This window comes from Scyliorhinus torazame, chromosome 14 (genome assembly GCF_047496885.1).
Source record: "Scyliorhinus torazame isolate Kashiwa2021f chromosome 14, sScyTor2.1, whole genome shotgun sequence".
NCBI classification, from domain to species: Eukaryota; Metazoa; Chordata; class Chondrichthyes; order Carcharhiniformes; family Scyliorhinidae; genus Scyliorhinus; species Scyliorhinus torazame.
The window spans coordinates 57,808,527-57,834,934 of NC_092720.1; the positions used below are offsets into that span (position 1 = coordinate 57,808,527).

The window sequence follows — 26,408 nt, forward strand, 5'->3', positions numbered from 1 at the left end:
ATTGAGAGGTGGAACGAGCCCAGGAATGAGTCGGCACAGTCCCGCACAGTGCACCAAACACGTGTGTACAGTTTGTGATCTTATTGTCTGTTTGCGGTCTGCCCGCTGCTCTTTGTTCAAATTCTTCCTTTCTTTTCCATCCTTGTCGCTTTCATGATGGCCGTTGTGGCTGACCCTCCCCCAGTTTTTTTTTTTGCTCTAACGAACTCCTCCGCTGCCGCTGGGGAAACAGCTCCTTCCCCATAAATGTTACCCAGAGTTTGGCCGGGAATAACATCCCAAATTTCACATTACTTTTGTAGAGTGCTGATTTGGCCCAGTTGAATTCAGCGCTTCTTTTGGCCAGGTCCGCCCCAATGCCCTGGTACACCCTTATGGTCTTCCCTTCCCACGTGCTCGCTTTCGTCTGCCGGGCCCACTTTAGGATTTTTTCCCTGAATTGGAACCTGTGCAGCTTCACGATAATCGCTCTGGGCTGCTCCCCGGCTTTGGGCCTGGGTCGGAGCGACCTGTGCACCCTGTCGATTTCTGGGGGGTTTGGAAACTTCTCCCTTCCCACTAGCTTGCCCAGCATTTGGGTGACGTAGCCGGTTGGATCTCTGCCCTCCATCCCCTCTGGTTGACCCACTATTTTAACATTATGCCGTCTGGACCTATTTTCCTGGTCCTCCACTTTCCCTCTTAGGCTCCCCTGGGTCGTTATCAGCCTTTTCACCGCGGTTTCCTGAGTTACCATCCTGTCGCTCTGGTCCGAGGCGGCCCCCTCCAACTCCTGAATAGTTTTCTCCTGCACCTCTACCTACCTTTCCAGGCCGTTGATGGTTCGCTGCATTTTTTCCTGTTGTCTCCTTCATCATTGTGTGGAGCTCCGTCCTGAGTGCCTCCCTCATGACGTTTATCGCCGTTTTTATCTCCTCCTTTATGGCATTTATTTCCATTTACAGCCGCTTCTCCATTCCTCCCCCAGTGCGGTGGGGGGGGGGGGGGGGGGGGGGGTCGCCGCCGCCGCCGCCGCTTCCTGCTCAGCTGCTCGGCCCGCCAGCTTTTCCGCTTACTGATTCGCCTGAACTTCCACCTCACCCCGTGGGGTCGTCTGCCTGCGTGGCCGCAGCTCCTGCTTTCTTCCTTCGCTTTCGCTGCTGTTCCTTCTTGCATCTCGCAGTCGCCATAATTTATTATTTGGAGGCATATTTCTGTCTGTACCTTCCTTTTAAAACCAATTTTTTTTTTTATAAAAAGGATTTTTTTTTTTTTTTGAAAGTTTTTCTTTTTTTTTTTTAAAAAAAAAATTTGCAGGAGAGGAACAAGGAGGGTTGAATTTTAAAAATTCTTATTTTGTCCTTGTGATCCTCTCCGTGCTCCGACTTTCAGGCCGTTTCTGAGCGATTCCCACTCCTCCACCTGCCGCTCACTGGGACCAGTCTCTCCTTTTTATTTCCCCTCTCCCTCTCCAGCTCCGTGGATCAGAGCTTTGGCGCCTGGGCAGGGCCGAATTCGCGGGGCCCAAGGAATTTTTTTGTTTCTTTAATTCCCCGGGAAAACCCCTCCAAAGAAGCCGTGATTTTGTGGCTGTGCGGGAGCGTCTTTGCTGCAGCCGCTCCGTTCGCGATCGCCACCGGAAGTCACCCCCAACTTTTTCCTTTTTAAGGAAAGACAATTTTTTTTCTTTTAATAAGATGATGTACTCACCGCACATTCGAGGAATAAAGTTTCAAAGTAGCTAGTGCCATTGCTTATCCAGCCAAAGACAGTAGCAGATATTTACACAATGAGAAAAAATTCTTACAAGCCAGAGAGTTTTGCACTTTGCTCGGGCGTGCACCAAAGCACAACCCCTCCCAATTACCAATTGTACAAGAGGCGCCATTGACGCATAAATTATTTTTATAGGATATGAGACCTGCCTGTGCAGGAACCAGCTAACGTTTCTTTAACCCCAAAATAATTGTTATAAAATAAAGTCCGTGAAGTCGTGAGTTAAGGGGGTATTTCTCACCAAATGTGAGGACCTGTAGGATTATACCTACAGACTTTCCATCATTACATCAAGGTATCTTTCCTCTCAAAAAAGAGGAGGTAAGGTGCACCACAATAAGGATGAGTACCAAATGCTCTTTCTAACCCCCCCCCCCCCCCCCACTAAGACTTAGGCACTCACTACCCAGCAGTGGCGCCACTCATTAATCGTGATTAAAGCAAAGGAGACCATAAAGCACATACGACCATTATAAACGCACAATTACGAAGAAAAGAGAGTGGATATCTATCAGAGAGCTCTTGTACAATACAACCTGCTCAGTGCATTTCTTAACTAGAAAGAGCATGCTGAGGGGTGTTTTCCATTCAAGATAAATGACAGACCCTGCCACTCTTAAGGATAAAACACTCGTTGTAATGCTCAGTGACTAAATCATCCCCATCAACAACACCAAATCAGGAAGGAATTATAATGACAGGATATAGAATCCAGATTTTACAGTGAACTGCAGATTATTACTCCAAATTATTGTTTTCCATGGAGTTCACAAAGGCCATGGCTGTAGCCGGATAGTCAAATGTCTTTGCAGAGTTGTCGGATAAAACTCTCAAGTGAAGCAGGATATAGCAGAGCTTATTACACTCCGATAGCCTTCAGCTAGTTTCTAACCATCAAAGGCCTTCCACCTCCATTGTATACCTGCCAAGAAATCTTGGTAAAAAGAGACCTTTGCTTTATCATAGAGCAAGGCCCCATTATGTCTCGCTGCTTCCAATACTCTTTGGCGAACTCCAAAGATATGAAAATGCATAATTATGGATCAGGGATGCTGATTATCACTGGGCCTCAAAGACAGGATGTGATGTGCCCATTCTAACTTAATATACCCAACTTTCATATCCAGATTAAGAGAACGTGGCAGCTAAGAATTTAACTGGGAGCTTACCCCCAGCTCCTGGTAAACTGGCAACCCAGATGTTATTTCTCCAGCCTTGGTTTTCCAGATCATTCAGGAGTTCTGACGTACCATGTAGCTGCATTTCCAAGAATTGCTCAACCGAGGAAGTTACATTTTCAACAGTAAAGATTCTCCTCCACTTCACCAAGCCTTTTGCCGGTATTCTATAGTTCTATAGCATGAGCAATGATATTCTGTGCTAACAAGCCAAATTTATCACCAATGACCCCAATAGCATTAGCAATTATCAGCTGTAATGTCTTCAGGAGTGATGGATCAAGAGCCCATTCGAGGAGTAAGTTGCCATGTTGAGTCAGCTCCACCCCAGTTGCTTCTGATTACTCTCTTTTGTCAACTATTCTCTTAAGATTTCTTGGCATTTTGTTACCAAGTTTAGCCAGAAATCCTCCAGGGACATTGAGTTTTCACCCTCGGATTAGATAAATATGGGTTGTGAGCACGTGATAAATTAGGGGATTAAAGAATGAGTAGCACCAGAGCCCATGGAAACACCCTATTCCTGTGCTCGCATCACGTGACCCCTGATTTCCTGATTTTTAAAATGAGAGTAAGTGAATTCAGCTAACCTGTACTCTGGGGCCAGTTAACCCATCCAAAGACTTCACCACAAATAATTTTGCTGGTTCAGCAATTTCTGGTTTTGTAAGATTTTTGTGCCAAATACTATCTTTATTCCTGATGCTAACGGGTCATATCATGTAACGGCCTCTTATTCCTCCCTGTTGCTCCTATACCCTGGAAATGCTTTCCCTATTATTTCAAGAGCTAGGAATAAATCCTCAAGTGTAATAGCATAACCTGAAACTGTTGCAAAACACAACAGGTCTGTCAGCAACTGTATTGATTCATATTTCAGATGTAACATTTTGTCGGCTCAGTTTTCAATATTTCACATTAATTTAGCTTAATTATTCCTGAACCGTTATGATGATATAAAAGACTTTTTTTAACGTTTACATATTTTTCGAAACTAATTTAAATTCCATGTCTGTAAATTCTCAACCGTTCATTTTTTTTGCATTTATGTCTGACAAGCATTACCGTTAACTTTTAAAAATCAGCCAGATGGAACTCAAACTGCCACGCACTTGATAGTTTAACTTTTGTTTGGCCTTGTGAAATATGAGCTGATCTTTTACTAACTCAGCCAAAATTAGCAAAATTATTGCTCTAAAGGGGCAGACACCCATCCTAGACTGTTGAGAAGTTGTAAAAAAAATAAAGGCTATGCCCATGCTTTTTCATGCTTCTTGCACAGTAAGTTGTTAGAACTGTTGATAGTCAATCTATCAGTGTTTCTTGAGAGAGTATTATGGAAACAAGGTGACGGTAGAACAGCTAGGCCTGCAAATTATGACAAGCTCTTCGAAAAGTGTAGAAAACTACAAAAGCAAAATATTGCAGATGTCGGAAATAGAAACCGAAACTGCTGGGAAAACTCAGCAGGACTGGCAGCATCTGTGGAGTGTGAAGCCATAGTTAATGTCTCAGGAGAAAGGTGGCAGACCTGAAATGTTAACTGTCTCTTTCTACAGAGGCTGCCAGACTGTTGCATTTCCAGCATTTTTTGTTTTTATCTTAATGTATAGTTGGAGATAAAATTTAGACGCTTCCAGAAATGGATGGGTTATTCAAGGAAAGTCAGTATGATTTGCTTTGTTAAAGGCAAAGAAGTATTTTGAAAAGTTTGGCTAATTGCATAGATGAATAGAATGCAATATGTATAACGTTTATAGACTTTCAGACACAGTCTCACAAAAGACTTCTAGAGAATTCAGGCACATGCCATAAGAGGAATTGCAGCAGCATGGATAGTGAGTTAGTTGATGAACTGGAAGCAGTTGGGATGTTCCTTGAAAGAGAGAAGGATTGGAAGTTGGGACTCCAGAAGCCAATGCTGGTGCTCTTGGGTATTATATATGATAAACTAGCGGGCAGCACGGTGGCGCAGTGGGTTAGCACTGCGGCCTCACGGCGCCGAGGTCCCAGTTTCGATCCCAGCTTTGGGTCACTGTCCATGTGGAGTTTGCACTTTCTCCCTGTGTTTGCTTGAGTTTTGCCCCCCAACCCAAACGATGTGCAAGCTAGGTGGATTGGCCACGCTAAATTACCCCTTAATTGGAAAGAAAATGAATTGGGTACTCTTTTATAAAAATAAAAAATAAAAAATAAAATTTTTTTAATGATATTAAACTTGGGTACGGGTACGGTAGAAGATCAGTAAGCACAAACTGTGAACACTTTGGAACAGCACTGAGTGGTGAGTAAAATAAACAGGCAAGCAGCAGATGTGAGGGTGTGGATGAACAGCAATTCATCAGTTGCATAATGTGGGAATGCAAGTAGCAAAAGGAATAAAAGGCCAATAGAAATTTGATTTTCAAAATGGGGAATTTGAGGTACAGTAATCTAACATTGTAGTTGCATTTCTGAAAAGTGCAGCTTTTAAGTGAAACAAGTTGAAGCGAATCAGATTTTCCCCTGATTACTCCATGCCAAATGTTGGTTAGGCCAGTTAGAATGGTGTCCCATTATAGAAAGCCAGAGAGAAAGTACAAAGCTGAGGTCAGGCAGTTGTTAGAGGCAGATCTTTGAAACTCAATAATTATTTCCACTTGAGTGCAGGAGATTTAATAGTTTTATAAAGAACTTTGATATTTGAAAAGACTATACCTTCTGGTTGGGGGTGGGTCATTAACTTCAAGCGGTCATGGAGAAAATAAGAGGTTACAAGAAATTCTTGGCATTACGAACAGTTAGTTGAATTAAGCAAGCCTCTGATGCAGTGGCTAAGTTCGGGAGTGTTGCATTTATCAAGGTAAAAGTGGATAAATATTTGAGCAGAGGAAGCTTCAAGGCTATGAGGAGGAAGCCGGGTAATGGGAGGAATGTGGATTGCTCCAGGAAAGAGCAAACACAAACATGCTGAGCAAAATAATGACCTTCTGGGCTTTATACTTGTGCGCATTGGCAGTTGTGCTGTAAATTATGAATCTATGACTTTGCCTTGTAAAAACATGTATTTTGTAACGCAGATTTGAGATTTGCCATGAACATCCAATGGGTCATTAGTATATAATGTGCTTCAAAATGGATGTTTTGCATTTACAAAACAATCTTAAAATGCTGGATGTTTCTGATCTTGACTTTTGAACAGTCTAAAACTGTTCCAAACTTCAAAGTAATTGACTAAATGACAATTAAATACTGTACTTCTCTCAATGTATCTTCACTTGCAACAAAAGGTCAAGCAGCTTAAATAAACACAGTTGAAGGATAATACATTGCATTCTGGTTTTGTTATAAAACGGACCACTATCGTACTTGCTGAACAATGACCAGCAAGCTTCACTACTGTGCTGAAACATTGTTGATCTTTAGATTTAAAGTCCTTTAGATGTGGCTTTGCTATTTATGTGTAAATCTCATATTAGGAAGCACTACAGAAGTGTGATCAAAGAGCTTGCATAGAGCATTTCTTGTAGTTTTATGGTTAATTCAAATTTCCTTTTTCATGGAAAATTAGAAATAGTACAAAATCCCGAGTCCACTGGTAAAGTTTTTAATATTCTGAAGATTTTTTCTTCCTTTTTGTTCCTCTGCTGTCAAACCCCACTCATTCCTCTACTACCCCTTTCCCAAGGTGTACACTCCCTGCCTGATATTGTTTCACAAATACTACTTTTGTCTTCAGGTGCGTAGAATTCCACTTAGTCAAAACCTGGCCAATCAATGTTGGTAGTCTAATTGGCAGTGCACAGTGTCATGGTACAGGAGTCAAACCCTCATCATATTGATGCATTTATGGAATAGCTAGATCAGAGCTGTTAAACCTGACTATTTTATTCTCCCCACATTCTTGCACCAGGTGAAATCTACTCGCTGTCTGAAACAATATTGATCCTAGGGCTTTCTGAACAGTATATTTTAACTGATAACTTTTCACCAGCTGAGCTAGGGGAGAGAGACTGAAATGGTAACTATTCAATGCAGATCTACACCTGTTCTGAAAGTTGACAAAACCTAACACAGAAATCATCTGTATCATTCAAGGAACCAGTTTTAAGTGTGAATTACAAACAGAAAGTGAGAATGTTCATTAAAGTAGAAGTAATATTTTTCTTACAGAGGTTTTGTGCTGACATCGTGTCAGTCTTAGCCATGACAATGAGTGGGGACCGGGAATGTCTGAAATATAGACTTCAGGGATCTCAGGAAGAACTGGCTTCATGGGGGCATGAATATGTCAGGTGTGTTTTAACAAAATAACTTGTTATTTTATATTTGTTATTTTTCATGTTGAGGTTATTGTATGGAATTGTTTGCCAGAAGGCATAAATTATTATGAAAGGTGTTTTCATAATTACTTGAGAATGATGAATATTAAACAATATGGCGAGTTGGCAGAAGTAAACTAAGTGACTTGTGAAAAATACAGGTACAAACTAAATGGGCCAGGTGATTTGCTTGTGTATGGTGGTGTTCAAGATTATATTTTGTAGCAAGTAACATAATAAACTTGTCCAGGTGAAGTACAATGAATGGTTGTGCATGCCATTTAGCATTTCCCTTTTTTGTTCTCTGCTCAGTTGTCAGATTTGATGGGAGTAGTAGTCTTTTCATCAGTGAAAATTTTTAGTGTTCTAATTTTGTTTTTAAAAATGGATTTTTAATCGTTCTAACTAACTGCAATCAAGTGGTTTGTTTGAGTTTTTGGTATCTTCAAATTATTTTGCTTTTCTAGGCATCTGGCAGGTGAGGTTGCGAAAGAATGGCAGGAGGTAGACGAGAATGATAAAGCTCAACATGAAGTACTACTCACTCTGGTAAAAGAGGTAGTTCCCTATAATATGGCTCACAATGCTGAGCATGAGGCATGTGACCTCCTCATGGAGATTGAACATCTCAATATGCTGGAAGATTATATTGATGAAAACGCGTATTCTAAAGTCTGCTTATATTTAACAAGGTGTGTTGAAGCATCTTTCTCCAGCTGTTGTAACATGAATTATTATATTAGTTGAAAATTAACCTTTTGTATAGCTTTAGGTATTCCCTGAGTTTGTTCAATATGCGTAGTACGGTTTCAACTTTTGACTCAATTGCATCTGTTAGAAAGATGAAGAATTCCTTGACTGAATAATTTTGTTCCCAATATTTTATGTTGTATAAAATTTTCACATAATATGCTCTATTAATTATTGTCCTTCCTGTCAATCTTTACATTATAAATTTCTATGTTCAGGTTTATAATGGAAATTGTGTCTAAATTGTCACTAATATGCCATTCAACCAGTGGAAATGCTGCAACCTATCAATGGCGCACCATTCCAGGCGCACCTTCCTGCTTCTCAGCCTGTATTTCAAGAAACTCCTGTGCCCAACCACGTTAACTTCTCTGCTTCCAAAATTGCCTTAAGATTGGCTACTTAACTCTAGTATCAATCAAAGAACTGTATAAATCAAATGTGATTTGGGGATTCATTGCTATAACAGACTCTAGTCTCATTATACCCGACCTGCTTACTCATTTCCCTTGAAGTTTGCACCTCATCTTGACTTGCTCTGTATCGTATATGTGCCTATGAAATTCTAAATCGAGTTTTATCTGCTTTATGGTTCAACAATTTTGCTTCATGTCCATGAGCAGCTCTATTCCAGAGTAGAAATTTGGTGTATGAGGAATTGATGCTGTAAAAGTTGCATTACTAAACCTTAGTTCAACCTCCGAAAGATTGTGAACATTATAATTAGATTCTACCGATTTTATAAAAAAAATTTTAAAAAAAATTTTTGTTCTATTTCATTGTATTACATATCATTATTTGTTTTATACACCAAACAATTTATTTAAGTTTTAAAGGTGCATTCTTTGCCACCATTCTTAGGGTGGCACTGTGATTAGCACTGCTGCCTCACAGTGCCAGGGACCCAGGTTCAAATTCGGCCTTGGATGACTGGAGTTTGCACATTCTCCCCATGTGCACGTGGGTTTCCTCCGGGTGCTCTGGTCTCCCTCCACAGTCCAAAGATGTGCAGGGTAGGTAGATTGGCCGTGCAAGATTGCCCCTTAGTGTCCAAAAAGGTACGGTGGGCTTATTGGGTTACGGGGATAGGGTGGGGGTGGGGGTAAGATGATGTAGACTCGATGGACCAAATGACCACCTCCTGCACTGTAGTGATTCTATGATTTTGCATATTGGTTTCAAACTTGTGCTTCAAATAATTTTTTTTTTCCAATTTTCTTTTCAGCTGTGTCAGTTATGTTCCTGAACCAGAAAATTCTGCTTTGCTTCGATGTGCTCTTAGTATTTTCCGTAAATTCAATCGCTACCCTGAGGCTCTGCGTCTTGCACTGATGTTAAATGACATGGAACTAGTCGAAGATATTTTTACTTCCTGTAAAGATGTGTATGTAATGATTTTAAATCAATGCATTGATTAATCGTTAAAATGTGGCATGGAATGTCTCTAGTGGGAAGAATTGTCCTAAAATCTAGGAAGTTGCACTTTTTACGCACTAATTGTTAGTCCACCAAATTCATTTATATTCTCCTTTTCTTTTTTAAAGTACTGATTTTTTTCTGAGCTATATATCTTTGCGTTTTTGCGTTAAAGTACCTTGCCCCAGTGACTGTCTGCCTTTTGTCACCTCGACTATAATTGAATACAGCAATCCATTGAACTATTATCCCAACTGAAATTGGCTGACAACATAGATTGTGAACCAGACCTACAGCGCTCTGACCTCTCTTGCTTTTTGCCATTCAGAGCATCCTTTTACTCAGAACATTTAGAGCAGAGAGACAAAGAAAATATTTTACTCCAAAATTGGCAAGTTTAAGAATGGTATAGAATCTTGTCTGCAACAAAAAAAGATCCAATTTGTACATTGAATGTTATTTTGCAGTTTATATTATAGAATGATATTTACTCCTTTAGTAAGAATCCTTCAATGGCACAAGAAATGTCCCCAAGCTTGTGATTGCTAACATCTGCAATAACTAATCAATTTGTTGCTGCCCCCTGTTTAACTGGTTTAACTTGCAGGGTTATCAGTGGAATTCAATCCTCCTATGAGTTGACTCAAAATGTATTGCAGTAAATAGCACTGTCACTGCAACTGAAAACTGGAAACAAGACTTGATCATACTATGCTTGCAGTCAGCTTAATAAGTTTCTCACTGCTCGACCATTCTTCCCCCAATTCACTACTCAGTTGTTTAAAATGCCAAAAAGAGTACCTTGTTAAAGCACAGTAATTAATCAACGGCGACACCTTGACTTAGATTGTAGTGCTCTCACTTAAGTTAGAGGTTCAAGACTGATGTTTCAGCACAATGGTGTGTGCTGCATTGGTGGGCGCTTGACTAGTCTTTGAGACATCTCAATTTTGGCACAAGGTGCCAAGATTGAGAGGACGACTTTCCAGGATCAACTGGTTTGCCATTGTCATTTCCAGTGCCTAGGTCAATGACAGGTGGCCCATTTGGTTTCATTTCTTTATTGATTATTTTAATAGCAGTTTTAATAGCAGAATGACTTGCTCGGCCATTTTAGAGTCCACCACATTGTTTTGGGCCTGGAATGACATGTAGGCCATACCAGGTGGACATTCTGAATTCTCCCTCGGCGTATCTGAACAGGCGACTGGGGATGGCGACTAGGGGATTTTCACAGTAACTTAAGTGCGTTGTACTTGTGACACTAATAAAGATTATAGATTAAATAATTTAAATAATTTCCTTCCCTAAAGGACATTTAAATAATTTCCTCCCCTAAAGGACATTAGTGAATTTTTTTTTTTTTTACAAAAATCGACAATCAAAATCGGTCATCATTAAACTTTTAATTCCAGAATTTTAATGGAATTTCCACCAACTGTTATGGTGGGATTTGAACCCTTGGTCTCTGCCGCAGTAGTGCAGTGACACTTTCACTCCGTCACCACCTCTCCAAATTGAGATCAACCACTTCTTGATAAACTAGTCACTCCTTTCTCTGCAGACGGAAAGTGAAAATGGGTTTGGGCTGATTGGGTGATATGATGGCTTAGCCTACCAACCATGTGTACTTTCGAACTTAAGTACTGTCGGGCAGATGAGCCTGCGGAACCATACCCCACATTTACTAATGCTCATCAAATGGCAAGCTCCTATAAATTCTTGTTTGGTGCAATCATTGTTTAATATTATTACTTAATTTACAGTGTAATTCAGAAGCAGGTAGCATTTATGTTGGGTCGCCATGGCGTATTCTTGGAGCTAAACGAGGATGTGGAGGATTATGAAGATCTGACGGAGATCATGTCAAATGTTCAATTGAACAGCAACTTCTTGGCCCTTGCAAGAGAGGTAAGCCATAGTTTAATTTAGCAAATGCATCTGCTTAAAAGTAGTTGTAGGTAAAAAGTAGAGTTTTCTGCAGTGGCTCCAATTAGCGTTTTGTTGAACTTAAACAAATGTGAAATACTTGGTTGGATTGTGGAAAATATTTGTTCAATATGGATTCTACAGATTGGCAGAAAAAGACTTTCAGAAGCATGTTTTATATTTACTGTTTTGTTTTTGAGGTCAGACCAATTTTAGTGTTGTGTGTACTCAACACTGAATCATATTAAATTAATAGGAGCTACTGGTAGCTGCTGAGCTAGGGGTTATTTGGATAAAGTGAGAAGATATTTGAAAGAGACAAAAAAATGTACTGGAATGATTGGCAGGATATTCTGGTCATTATAGAACTGTGATAGTAGCCAGTGATGCCAGAGGATAAATGTGAGCGTTCCTTAATTGGAGGTCAAATAAACTGGCAAGTCTTTTAAGGCCAAACTTTAGAAACTTTGCAGGCAGTTAAGTGCTATTACTGAGGAAAGAAATCAAACTTCTAAATCTGTACTAATGATCATCAATACCATGTATGCCAAAGACGTCTGTCAATGCTGTGATATGCCAACGCTGACTGATATACAGGTAACATTTACTTAGGAATTTGCTAGTACCATTTGAGAATCAAAGAATGTCAACAGAGATTGTGTATAAAAATGGAAGGTTGCAATGGTCCTCCGAGGAATTATCAGTCTAGTTATGCTGAAGGAATAACCACTTGACATCAGATGTCTCAATGTAATAGAGCTCAGCATCACTGAATGAAACCAGCTGCCATATGTCCCTAATACAAAAACAAAACACAGAGGGTGCTGGAAATCTGAAATAATAACAGAAAATATTGGAAATACTCCGATCAGACAGCATCTGTAGAGAGACAAACAGGGATATAATGTTTCAACTCTATGCTCTTCCTTGATTTCTCTGCCTTCATTTCTGCGTCTAGGCTATCAACCAGTATCCACTATAAACCAAAGTTGCTTTGACTGCACTTCCTCCCTGTTTTGTGGAAAGACTCCCAACCAAGGATTCATCTCCGTAGTGTTTGACAACACTTAAATCAGGTTCATTCCATTTCCCGCATTTCTGTTTTCACGCCATGCTGCCTTCAGAGCCATGATGGGGTTCCACTTGTCCATATCTTCCACCCCACGAGCTTTCACATTCAAAGGATCATTCTCTGTCATTTCTGCCACTCAAAAAAACATATCTTCCTCTCCTTTTCCATTGCATTCTAAAGAAGCCATTTCCCTCACAAATCCCTGATCCACTCCTAAATTACCCCAAATAGCCCTTCCCTCAAGCAGCACATCCTATTGTATACTGTATTTGCTGCTCATTATGTTTTATTCATTTGCAGGATGAGTGTCACTGGTTAAGTCAACGTTTATTGCCCATTCCTAATGTGATTTTGTTTACACTTGAGACCAAGCATATTGCCTGACCACTTGCCAGAGCAACTCCATTAGGTCTGCAGGTGTGACCCCAATCCTCTGGTCACTAAACTGGGGCTGGTTTAGCACATGGCTAAAGAGCTGGCTTTTAAAGCAGACCAAGGCAGGCCTGCAGCACGGTTCAATTCCCGTACCAGCCTCCCCGAACAGGCGCCAGAATGTGGTGACTAGGGGCTTTTCACTAACTTTATTTGAAGCCTACTTGTGACAAGTGATTTCATTTCATTCATTTCACCTGTTATTTAAATTCCTTGCCCCACTCCCACTCTGTTTTGGATCCCTATGCTGTTTAGATGAGGCTCAACATAAGCTTGAGGAACATCACTTCATCGTTCAGTTAGGCATTTTATGGAACTCCTGATTTAATGCCTCAACAATTTCAGATCACAACCTCTGCCCCTGTTATTTTGGACAGCAGCTGTTGATTATGATTCCTGCTATTCCCATTTACACTCCCGCTAGATCATAGAAAGGAAAAAGCTGCAAATGCTGATAATGTGGAATAAAAACAGAAAATGCTGGCATTACTTAGCGGGTCTCGCACACCGACCCTTTTTGTTCTTTTCTCCCTTCTTTCCCTGCATCTGTACTTGTTATATTTCTAACTTCTTCCAGTTTAGAACATAGTTAAGTTTGAGTTCTGAAGGGGTGGCACGTGGCACAATGGTTAGCACAGGGACTGCGCCGCTGAAGACCCGGGTTCGAATCCCGGCCCTGGGTCACTGTCCATGTGGAGTTTACACATTTTCCCCGTGTCTGCGTGGGTTTCACCCCCACAACCCAAAGATGTGCAGGGTAGGTGGATTGGCCACGCTAAATTGCCCCTTAATTGGGAAAAAGAAATAATTGGGTACTCTTTTTAAAAAAAATAAAAAAAAAAAAATTTAAGTTTTTGAGTTGTCATTGTAGTCAGTTACATTTAGATGTTTGGATTCATCAATTGACTACCTTTATGCAGGATTTTTGGAAATTATGTCCAGTGATGTCCTCACTTGCTCCTACAATGTAACTTTGGTCTGCTTGGAATCTGAGAATTTGTATTTCTACATTGGAATCCAGTATTTATATTAATGTCACTACACTGCTGCTTTATGCTCTACATTTTTGTCTATCTCTGGCACACACTATTCTTGAATCAGAAGCTGCTTGGTGGACATTTCCAATCAAGAAAAGTGTTAGGCCTGAGGCCCAATTGATTGGCAATGCTATGCTATCCCCTTGTTCTATTGTTAGGCATGTCAACAATAAGTCTTATTTTTACATAAGTGCTGCAATGCATTTCACAAGAGCATCAGGAAAAATCGCCCCTGAACCAAAGATGATAAGTTGGGTAAGAGAGGTGGATTTTGTAGAGGCCTAAAGGGTATTCGGTAGAGATTGAAAGAAAATCTGAGCATAAACCCTATGTACTGAAGGCAAGGCTGCCAACTGGAATAAAAAGAGAAAGGATGCACCAGAGACCAAACATATTTTGGGGGTTAAAGAATTTGTAGAGGTTAAAGATCGGGAAAGGCAAGGTTAAACCTATTCAAAGAACAAAGGAAATGGTACTGGGGCGGTACTCTAAATTTACCTATTAATACAGAGAAGCTACAATCTATTCACATTTTCAATTATGCAAGACGATCTAAGAAATATCTGTTTTCTCCCCAGCTGGATATTATGGAGCCTAAAGTACCAGAGGATATTTACAAAACACATTTGGAAAATAACCGTAAGTTTGCAATGGTTTAGTAGTGGGACCATTTCTCCAATGTTTTTTTTTTCTGTTGGTGTTTAGCATGTTTATAAGGTAATTCATTTGAGTTCCGGTGGTGTCATAGAATTTACAGTGCAGAAGGAGGGCAGGTGGCGTCTTGAGGTATAAGAGTGAACCTGAAGTAATTTTATGAATGTCTGATCCCCAGATATTTCCATGTAACGTATTACGTGGGTGGATGTGTGTGTGAGAGATGTGTGTGGAGAAAGGAATAATGCAACAGATTAGATTTAGATATATTGTCACATGTACCAAGGTACAGTGAAAAGTATTCGTCTGTACAGTCCAGGCAGACAGCTTCATGCATGAAAACATAGAACAAACGATAAATACAATGTAAATACATAGACATTGGGTGCAGCATACAGGGAGGTTTCAGACTTTTAGAAAATGTCAAGTGTGTCCCTCAGGTATCCATGCTGGGACCATTATTTTGCATATACATCAATGAATTGGACACAGTGGAAGTATGATGTCAAAATTTACACATGTTATCAGATTGATGGGTATGGCTAATTATAATGATGACTGCACCAAAGCCCAGATTTGGAAAATAACCGGGGGCTGGTTTAGCACAGTGGACTAAACAGCTGGCTTGTAATGCAGAACAAGGCAGCAGCGCGGGTTCAATTCCCGTACCAGCCGCCCCGGAATGTGGCGACTGGGGGCTTTTCACAGTAACTTCATTGAAGCCTACTTATGATAAGCGATTATTATTAGATATGAACAAGTTTGTAAAGCAGGTGGGTGAATAGTAAAATAAGTTCATATGTGTGAGATTTGGTCCATTTTGGCTAGAGGAATAATTAAGGTCATTTATTCTTTAGAATGTGAGTGCGATAGAGCAGCAAAGAGTTGGGAATACCCTTGCTTAATTCACTAAAAGGAGCAACACAAGTCGAAGTGGCTATAGAATGCAAACAAAGTGCTGGGATTCATTTATAGATAATGGAATGCACAATCAAGGAAGTGATACTAAGTTTATATCAACTTTAACCTTAGCCAGAATGCTACTTGCAGTTCTGGCTTCCTTACTGCAAAAAGAACATTGAAGCATTGGATTACAAGGATTTTACCGCAATTAAAAGAATGCCATGATCAGGAAAAATTTAAATTACAAAGCGTCTATGTAGAGAAACTATTTCCACTTTGCTTCAGTCCAGAATCAGGATTCACAAATATAGATATTTAATGATCAAATAAAGAATTTAGGAGAAATGTATTAACACAGTGTGGAACTTATATCACATAAGATTGGTTAAAACAGATAGGATTTATGAATTTAAGAGGAGCCTTGATGTTTACGTGAGGAAGAAAAAGATATTGGGACAGGATGAGAAGAGCGAAGTGGAATGAGATGTGTATTAAGTAAATCATCACAGACGTGTTGAGCTCTTACACAGAAACAGTGTGACTTTGAGCAAGTGGAATTGGGCAAGCTGGAATATGGACAACAGAATTTTGGATGAGCTGAAGCTGATGAAGAATGGAATGTTGTCAGGAAAGTCATAATGTGGTCTAGAGGTAAAAGAGCCAAACACAGTTGAGTGGCTACGGTAAGAGTGAATGTAGGCAGTCTTTGTGATGTAGAGGAAATTACATTGTTCGAGGTGCTCTGGCTATAATTTAACAAATGAGAATGGAACCAAGTTAGGCTAGCCCCACAGTTGGAACACAGATGCAAGGTGTTGGATCAGCTGAATCACCCTCCTTCGTTTAGAAAGCTACAGAGGGTTCATAACAAAAGAATTTACTCTGGTCACAGTCACATTGTTGTTTATGACTTTGATTACAGTTTTGCTCTAATGCGAGGGTTGGTAATTGATTCAATGTATTCCGAGACTTTGATGAAAACTAGCATTGGTCGAGGCAGTGACCGTTTCATGGTCCTTGGCTGGATTAAGGAAGTTGAAGGTGGGATGGTAATTAGGAGGACCGGGTCAAGGATTTATTTTTTGGTGATGTAGATTTGAAAGAGTGGGACAAGGCTCAAAGCCAAGGAACAATTTACCGTAGTAGCTTTCATTGGAGCTCTGGAATGGAAATTGGATGTAAGGTATAAAAACCCATCTGTCAAAGAGAGATTATGGAACAAAAACTTGTTTGTTCTTTCTCAGCCATTATGATTCATCAACCTTTTCCCCAGAATGCAGCAATTGAAGTTGTATTGCATTACGTAACTCCTTTGCAACCATTACGCAATTACTCATAGTTTTCCTAAAACCATTCATCGTTTAACATTAGTTTTGTTACTTCAGCGTTGCAAACTCAGTCATATCCAGCAGGACATAATTGTGGAACTTGATAGAGTAGAAACATTTAACTAATAAACTGCAAGCAGTGAACAGTAGGTTTATATAAAACTGATTTATGGTAACTGACAGCAAGAAATTAATTTATTAATGGTGTTTTTCCTATTATGTTATCTCCGTAAGATTTCTTGACCTTCATATCATTAAAACATACCATTTTATCGACATATCAGACTCCGCCCAGAGGTTCAGCCTGAACATTAAAAAAATTAAGACGTCTATATATGAAATTCACATATGTTTTTCTCGGTTTTATTTGGCGCTGGTGTGCTCGGTCACCGCTCTTATCCCCTCCGACACAGCGTGCTTGGCTAGTTCCCCAAGCAGCAACAGGTGCACTGCAATCTGGATCTCCCAGAAGCTGATGGTGTGCCACTTGTAATGGGCCAGAAGGGAAACCTCACCCGTGATATACTCGCTGCTCATGGCCTTTGAGGAGATGCTGGTGTTGGAGTGGTCCTGCTTCATCACTTTGTAAATGTAGATGGTGTAACACTCTTTCCTGGTTCATCTCTCCTTATCACCCTTGCAGACGTTTTTTTAATTAATGTTTTTTGGAACCCTTCTTTGCATTTCCTGTTTTCTTGCACTCAGCCATAGTATCGTGTCATTTCAGACACTTAATTACGAACTTTGGAAAAATATTGTTAATTGAAATTAACTTACACGTTGCAGCTTTTCTATTTGTTGAAATTGTGTTGCCTTAATAAAAAGCTATGTTGACGTGATTTTGAATGGTACATGCATGCTATTTGTTCATTAATATTCCTTTAAACCATTTCAAATAAGTGGTTATACTTGTTTTGAAGAGAAAGCTCCATGAACATCTGCTCTGTAAATTCTATGAACATATCCATTCTTATTTATGAGAAGCCAAAATGCAAACAAGTGAAGTTGCCCTGTTTTCAAACCTTAGACTGAAAATGCCAAATGGGTGATATTCGTAATGATCCATCACATTACTGGTGCCTGACCTGTTGCCAATCGCCATCAGAGTCACCAATAATGTTGCCAATTAATAATGATGCTCTTTAGAGTCGCCAGGTATCAAATGATACCACCACAAGGCTTTACCGGATATCGATCAAAGGACCACACAACCAGTTAGTCAGTTCAAGTTCAAAGGTGGTTTATTAACACACAAGGATTACTTCGACATGCAACGCAAAACACTACAAGTTAAACTACACCTAACAACTACAATAACCTATACTTAGCTTCAGGGCAACCGGCTCTATGCAGATGGACAAAGCCTTTCTCCGGACCTTGCGTGGCTGGATGGCAAAAGTGGCTTTATTTCTGTTTGGCTCATCCGCCTGGTAGCGATCGTTGGTCTTGAACTTGTCTGTCTGGTCGTTATGCTGCCCTTGGGTTGGCACAGGCCGGATCCAAGAGAGACCGAGCACATGGCTGTGTCTCTTTGTGTCCCTCTGGGATTTTGCGCTCTTTGGGGTGGTCCTTAACTTGGACCCAATAATGAGAACATAGGACATTACAGCGCAGTACAGGCCCTTCGGTCCTCGATGTTGCGCCGACCTGTGAAACCACTCTAAAGCCCATCTACACTATGCCCTTATCGTCCATATGTCTATCCAATGACCATTTGAATGCCCTTCGTGTTGGCGAGTCCACTACTGTTGCAGGCAGGGCACTCCACGCCCTTACTACTCTGAGTAAAGAACCTACCTCTGACATCTGTCATATCTATCTCCCCTCAATTTAAAGCTATGTCCCCTCGTGCTGACATCACCATCCGAGGAAAAAGGCTCTCTCTGTCCACCCTATCCAATCCTCTGATCATCTTGTATGCCTCAATTAAGTCACCTCTTAACCTTCTTCTCTCTAACGAAAACAGCCTCAAGTCCCTCAGCCTTTCCTCATAAGATCTTACCTCCATACCAGGCAACATTCTGGTAAATCTCCTCTGCACCCTTTCCAATGCTTCCGCATCCTTCCTATAATGCGGCGACCAGAATTACACACAATACTCCAAATGCGGCCGCACCAGAGTTTTGTACAGCTGCAACATGACCTCATGGCTCCGAAACTCAATCTCTCTACCAATAAAAGCTAACACACCGTACGCCTTCTTAACAACCCTCTCAACCTGGGTGGCAACTTTCAGGGATCTATGTATATGGACACCGAGATCTCTCTGCTCATCCACACTGCCAAGAATCTTACCATTAGCCCAGTACTCTGTCTTCCTGTTATTCCTTCCAAAATGAATCACCTCACACTTTTCTGCATTAAACTCCATTTGCCACCTCTCAGCCCAGCGCTGCAGCTTATCTATGTCCCTCTGTAACTTGTAACATCCTTCCGCACTGTCCACAACTCCACCGACTTAAGTGTCATCTGCAAATTTACTCACCCATCCTTCTATGCCCTCCTCCAGGTCATTTATAAAAATGACAAACAGCAGTGGCCCCAAAACAGATCCTTAATTCGACAGGCTTCGATCACTGCCTTTGATTTTGGCCAATAAAAGGGCGGGTGCCTTGATGGCTGGGCGTGTCCTTAGAGGTCATTGACCTTGGCTGTTTGGGCTCCCTGAGTAAAGGGAGTGGTGCCAATTAGTCTATCCGTATTGGTTATCTGAGTACAGTTCTTTTGTTCTGGGGAAATGGGCCATTAGAATGCAAACGAGCAGGGGTTTCGATTGTGTCTAGCTATCTGGGTTGCAAATGCACAAACAAGCTCTGGGTCTGTGAGTCCTGGGCTGGCCATAATTCCCACGGTCCTTTGCAGGTGGTCATCTGAGATGGCTCCAGACCCATTTAATTAGCCATATACCTCTTACCAGGCAGTTGTCAGCACATAGCCAAAGCTATTGACCCAGACAACAACGCAGCCACCTGCTATGTGCCCTGTTGCCATGCTGTTCAAGTGCAGCTATGCCGCGTGAAAATCATTTATTCAGGAAAATCCAATGTAGCTCTGTCAGCTTCGTCCCAATCATCAGCAGGATGATGAAATAAGTCTACAATAGTAACATCAAGTGACAAGCTCACTAATAACCTGAAAAATATAAGTGTGACTATTGCGAGGAGACAGTACTATGATGCTGTCCTGCTTTAATAGCTTGCCAACACTTGGTGGATTTACAAATGATTTATTTGAGCAAGGTACCAGAAGGGTATCATTGTGTGGAGCAGTAGCACATCAACAGCTGGCCCTTTAAGTTGGAAGAAAAATGAATGGGATGCAATAAAAAGATGAAACTTTGGAATAATTAAGACTTTTTACAAAATGCATCATGTATTATTAGTGACTTGCAGTGAACTTCAAAAGAAATGTTAGATAGAATAAATTTTACCTTTCGTATAATTTAAGTATGCTACTTAGGAATGAAAGCACAAATTTGATTTTACTGATTTTCTTTTTAATTATAGGTTTTGGTAGTACTGGCTCCCAGATTGATTCTGCTCGTATGAACCTTGCTTCATCATTTGTTAATGGTTTTGTAAATGCTGCATTTGGGCAAGATAAACTCTTGACAGAAGATGGTAATAAATGGTTATACAAAAACAAAGACCATGGTGAGTATCTCCTGAAAGCTGTTAAAAGTGGCAAACATATATTCTTTAAAAAAAAAATTTAAGTGACAAATATTATGTACTGGCTGGGTAATTGATCCATTTTATTTTGTTTGTTATTAGGCATGCTAAGTGCTGCAGCTTCATTAGGTATGATACTACTTTGGGATGTTGATGGTGGTTTGACACAAATTGACAAGTATTTGTACTCTTCAGAAGACTATATTAAGGTGAGTCCTTTATTCCAAATATATGTCATCTGTTTAAAGTTATTTGGCAAGTTTATGAAACTGGGAAATAACCTTGTTATTATAACCGTGTATAGTTTTTTTTCAAAGTTTGTAACTTTGTCATCATTGCAAGATTCTACTCCAATACGGCTCTGATACACTGAACAACCAATAATTTTATTTGCCATGAATGCTGATTCAATTGATAGTCGTACAACGGATTGAATTATTTATTTCTCAAATTCATTAATGTTCCTAGTATCCAGTCCCACCATTTTAATTTGGGGAGAACAACTCCTTTGTGTTTCCTCCCAGTTCTGTGGAACAGTTTACATAACTAACATATCTACACCATGTATCTGTACATATAATGTTCTAAAGATGTTATATGTTATAAACATTACAGTCTATCTTATGTGTTCTTCCAATTCAATTTTTGATTAGAAACATATTACTTAAATGTAACATGAAATATGTACTGAATAAAGAATTTTTTAAAAGAAAAGTTTGAAATAATCTTGATTTCATTCCTTTAAAAAATAGAATTCTGCTTCCATTGCACCTTATAAACGACTTTACCAACAATAGCATCTGCTGTATTTTGTTTAGCTTATCATTTGGATAAAGACTTTATGGACCCTATTTTGACACTAAAATATTAGTCCTATTTGTCGTGTATTGTCTATTTCGTGCAATTAATGAAAAATGCAATGAACAGAAGCTCTATGATGTGGATTTTAATGGCATGACAGTTAAAAAGTCTTTTTAGGAAGTTGAATCCCAGTGCATTTTTTGATAAGTAGTAAAGCTGCAGGTGCAAAGTTCAACCTATTTCCTTTTTTGTTCTGGATATTCTGGAGCAAGCTTCGTTTAAGGTCAATTTGCACATTGCACGCACCAGAAATAATTAATTTCTTGGTTTAAAACACATTCTGAACATGATTTGTCCAATAGTAGTATCTGTTATCAATTCCATATTTTAGATGTAATATAATTAGATAGCTACTACAGATGCAAATACGTAAGTTCCAAAGTAGCATCCCTAGCTATATTTATTCAGAGTATTCTTTCATGGGATTTGGGCATCATAGACAAGGGCAGCATTTATGCCCATCCTTAATGGCTCTTGAGAAGGTGGTGGTGATTCATTACCGTTAACCAATGTAGCCCATGTGGTATAGGTACCCCATAGTGTTTTTTTCATAGCAGTTTGATACAAGAAGTGCCTGGAGTCACGTGTAGACCTGATCGGGTAAAGATGGTAGGTTTTCTCCCCTGAATCAGGTGGGTTTTAATGACAATCTGATGGTATCATCATTATTGATGAGACCAGCATTCTAGTCTAGATGTATTCATTAATTGAATTTAAATTCCTCAGTTGTGTGAAGAGATTTTAACCCATGTCTCCAGAGCATTAGGCTCGGCCTCTGGATTACTAATCCAGTGGTATTACCCCTATGCCACCATTTCCCGCCAGATAACCAGGCTAATGTGCCAAAGACATGAGTTAAAATCCCACCACGGAAGCTAGTGGAATTTGAATTTGGTTGATAAATATGGAATATAAAGCCAGTCTTCCTAATGGTGATCATGAAACCACCATCAATTGTTGCAAAAACCTATCTGGTTCACTAATATCCTTTAGGGAACAAAATCTGTCACACTTGCCTGGTCTGGCCTACATGTGACCCAATGTGATTAACACTTAGCTACCCACAGTTCAAGGGCAATCAAGGATATGCAACAGATGCTGGCCGTGCCAGCGATGCCCACATCCCATGGATATTTTAAAAACTGGCCTAGTAACATTTCTAGTGGTTACATTAACCACTATGCTGCCATCCTTCCTTACCACAGGGCTCGGAAAAAGTACAACTCTTGAGTAATGCTCTCGGCAGGTTTATAGTGTGTACTGTTTGTTCAAACTGCTAACCATCAAAGCTCTCTATTCCAGTCTGGTGCCTTGCTTGCGTGCGGTATTGTAAATTCTGGAGTCCGAAATGAGTGTGACCCAGCACTTGCTCTTCTCTCCGACTATGTCCTACACAGCAGTAATACAATGAGAATTGGAGCCATCTTTGGGTAAGCATAGTCTTTATTTGTACATTTGTAAACTGTCCATCTAATTGGTCTCAATTGTATTTTATTGATGCAGTGCTAATCCAAACGATTGACTAATGTCATTCTGGAACAAATTTATGATCGTTTTATTTTGAAATATGGCAAAATGAAATGCCATCAGTTCTTGAAAGAGCTGGGTTTTTTGTATTCACTTAAATGCCATTTTCCCAATTTGTGAATTAATTAAAAAAACACGTATCAAAAGCAGAATCAGTTGTTGACTGGTGCAGTATGATATCCCCAACCAAATTATTTGGGAGTGGTAGTAGAAATAAAGTACCAGAAGGAAAAAATATAAATGTTGACCAACTGCAAGTTCGCATAGGAGACTAGAATTTCCTTGAACCAAGGATATTCAGATCTTATTTTTTCAGCTCTGCATTCCCTAAATTGAGATCCCTTTTTTAAAAATTATAATGATGTAATGCCATTAATTTAAAAAGTTAACATCCTCTTCCTTTCTCTTTCATCATTTTATTTATGTTCTGTGCCTTGTCTTGTCTTTAATTTCTATTACATTTGAAATACTCCTCTGGTCATAATCCTACATCTTGCTTCCATTTATGAGGTGTAACTTGCAAAATGTTTATTGAAGAAATAGGCTAGTTTTCTCGCCAGTTTAATTTTTAGAATTCTAGACATGAAGGTCAATCATTTTGCATGTTACGCTATGAAGTGTTGCTGCAGGATTCGTTTTCCGATTTACAGTGCTAGCATCCTGATTGACCAGTTGTCTACTGCAGATACTGGAAATCTGAAATAAAAACCGAAATTGCTGGAAAAACTCAGCAGGTCTGGCAGAATCTGTGGAGAGAGAAACAAGAGTTAATGTTTCAAGTTCACATGACTTCTTCAGAGGTTCTCTTGTCCAGCTCATTAAAAATTAATGGGGAACTTGCTTTCTGTATGAAATACTTGATTGTAATCTTAGAATGTACAGATTAATTTAAATCTAATGCATGCAGTTTTCCCCTGTTTCTGTTGTATGCAGTTTTTGTAAACAGTGCCTTAATGTAATTTTGTTAACTTTTTGGTTGGCAGGCTTGGTCTTGCTTATGCAGGCTCAAATCGGGAAGATGTGCTTGCTCTCCTACTTCCAGTGACACGAGACTCTAAATCCAGCATGGAGGTATGAACAAAAACTGCCACTGTTGAAACTCTGAATGAAAACTGAGAATGTTGCCGGACATCAGTTGAAAGCTGAATAGAAGAGAAGAGGTTAAATCAGATTGAGATCTTTTTTCAGAACATTGGTCAATTGCTACTCAAAGTAACCTCCAGGGGAAAAAAAGACTTTTTCTATTCGGGCGGTGAAATTCACAGTTCCATATTTCTCTTATTTTCTCATTTGAAGGAAGCATTTGCTATGGGGAGGAGATGAATATGGCACTAATTGTCTTTAAAACATCTGGCATAAACAAGATGGGCTGAATGGCTTCCATCCATACTGTAAGATTCAATGATTTATGGAGATATGAAAAGTTGAATACTGGATGACCATAAAGACTCTTTACATCTGGAATAGTTTTCTGGATAAGATAGTGAAGGAAAATAATTTAGTTATTCATAAATGAATTAAAGGCTGTGATGTCACATCGGAGTTTGTATGAAATGATGAGCCAGATTACTTGAAAAGCCTTGCCTGTATTTTATTGTTATTTTAAAAATTTACAATGAAATTATTATGCTATTATTACATTAAGCTCTGATGATTTACTAAGCTCTGGTGCTTTGCTTTGTATTTGGGCTTCAAACTTGACTGTTTAAATAAGGTAAATCCCAAATTTCTAACACAGAACAACTAAGAGCAGATATCCTATAGATCATTAGATTTGCGAAGACATACACTAAAGTAAATTAGAGTCACAATTCCAAAGGATTGGAATAATAGGCATAGGGAAAAGATCATTTTTAAATTGTACTTTTCTGAAAAGGTTTAAGCAATTAGCAAGATTGTTGTCTTGTGCAACAAGTGGAAATCTTTTAGACATCTGTAGTGCAGAAATATTTGGCGTTGTGTTAGGAAACAAATGGTAGTTTGGGGGATTTATATTTGTTTTGGTAAACATTAGAAATAAGGTATAGTTTTAAGTTGGTTTAATTTAATGTTTCTGTGCCTGGAAGGGTAAAACCTATGGTTAGATTCATGCTGTATGTGTGGGATTGGTTTCAACTCCAACTGTTTCTATTGTGCTTGGAGAGGACTATGGCATGAAGAATAAATAGGCAGCAGAGGTGAGTGGGCATTGCTTGGCAACTAGGGCTCCACAAGATAGATAAGCTTTTAAGTTTTAGTTTAGTTAATTTGATTATAGTTGGGGATAGTTGCGAGATGAAGGCAGCTCTCTCAGCTCTGCTAGAAGCAATTGGTTTCAGAAGGCTAAAGAGAGAACATCTAGAAGCAAAGCCATACAATGTTAAGCATAACAATGCCGGAAATCGCATGTCCAGCCTGCAAAGGAGACTAGAGAAATTATATTTCCAAGAAATATTTTCCAAGAAATCTGGAATTAATGGAACTGAGGAAACTGAGAACCACAGCAGATTACTGTTCAGTAAAGTCAGAGTTGAAAAGGCATTGGGCCACAAGAGGCCAGAAAGATATCTTAAGGAGTGCCAAGGTTTGTGAGAAATTACTGGTTTGGGAACATTATTCAAAATAATTGTGGAAATCAGTGGCTGAACCTTGAAGTTTGTGTAAAAGCCTTTAAGACAAAGGAAACTTGGAAGGGAGAGGTGTAAATTCTGAAAGCAAAAGTTTGATGGAAGCAGCAGAAGGAAAGCAGAATTTAAAAGAAGAATTGAAAGTGTGACTGTTGAAAGTGGAATTTGAAATCACTCGTGTGGAAGCTGGAGTTTGGTGAGACAAGGTGGCTCATGGTATAAGAATCATCTGGGAGGGGGTCTTGAGGCGAAATACACAGACATTCACTTGGGTTCAGCGAAGAATGTGTCTTACCACAGTCACCTTGTGTGCTTAAAAGGGAATTTGTGTATCAATGAGATTATTGTCGTTTTAAGATGTACTTTGTAATCCGTGTTAATCTTTAAATCTGTGTGCATATGTTAAGCTCGGGGGGAATAAAGAAGTATTATCTAATTTTTCGATGTTCAATAAATGTTTTACCTTGTTAAAGCCTGTTAGCAGTCCTGTGATTGTTGCTCCACGTTTTAATTTTTAAAAGATGTAAAGGTTGCGGGGCTGGATTCCCCGCTGGTGGGATTCTCCGTTGCGCCGGTAATGCACCCATGCCCGGAGATTTCCCGACTGTGTGGGGCTGACCATCATAGGAAACCCCATTGGCCGACTGGCGGGATGGAGAATCCCGCTGCTGGCGGGGGCGCGCCGAACCAGAAAAATGGTGCTGCGGGACAGAGAATCCCACCCCCGGTCTTTTGAGCCAGGGGTTCATTCTAGGATCTTCCTGTCCAATTATTGCATCAAAACAGTCGGATGTAGGAAAACGTTTAAACTGTGGTAGAATTGTAAATGTGAAGACATACAACCAACTGCTATTTGTAGATGCAGTAAATCAATTTATCTTGAATCGATTAATTGGATCTCCATTAATCAAACATGCTAAATAAATCATTCATGGGTTCTCATTTGTGATTTTTTTAAAGATTCTGGCATTCGATGTGGTGGTGAAAT

General features: G+C 39.7%; 1 protein-coding gene across 1 annotated transcript in view; it reads left to right on the top strand.

Annotated features, from left to right (window-relative positions):
- The window catches only part of psmd2 (proteasome 26S subunit ubiquitin receptor, non-ATPase 2), a 64,973-nt gene that overhangs the window by 13,297 nt on the left and 25,268 nt on the right, over positions 1-26,408 (top strand). The window contains exons 4-12 of the mRNA XM_072474237.1: positions 7,086-7,207; positions 7,702-7,926; positions 9,210-9,368; positions 11,167-11,311; positions 14,449-14,509; positions 20,262-20,408; positions 20,529-20,635; positions 22,590-22,717; positions 23,798-23,885. Of these exons, the coding sequence (XP_072330338.1) occupies positions 7,086-7,207; positions 7,702-7,926; positions 9,210-9,368; positions 11,167-11,311; positions 14,449-14,509; positions 20,262-20,408; positions 20,529-20,635; positions 22,590-22,717; positions 23,798-23,885 (1,182 nt within the window). The remainder of the gene's footprint in view (positions 1-7,085; positions 7,208-7,701; positions 7,927-9,209; positions 9,369-11,166; positions 11,312-14,448; positions 14,510-20,261; positions 20,409-20,528; positions 20,636-22,589; positions 22,718-23,797; positions 23,886-26,408) is intronic.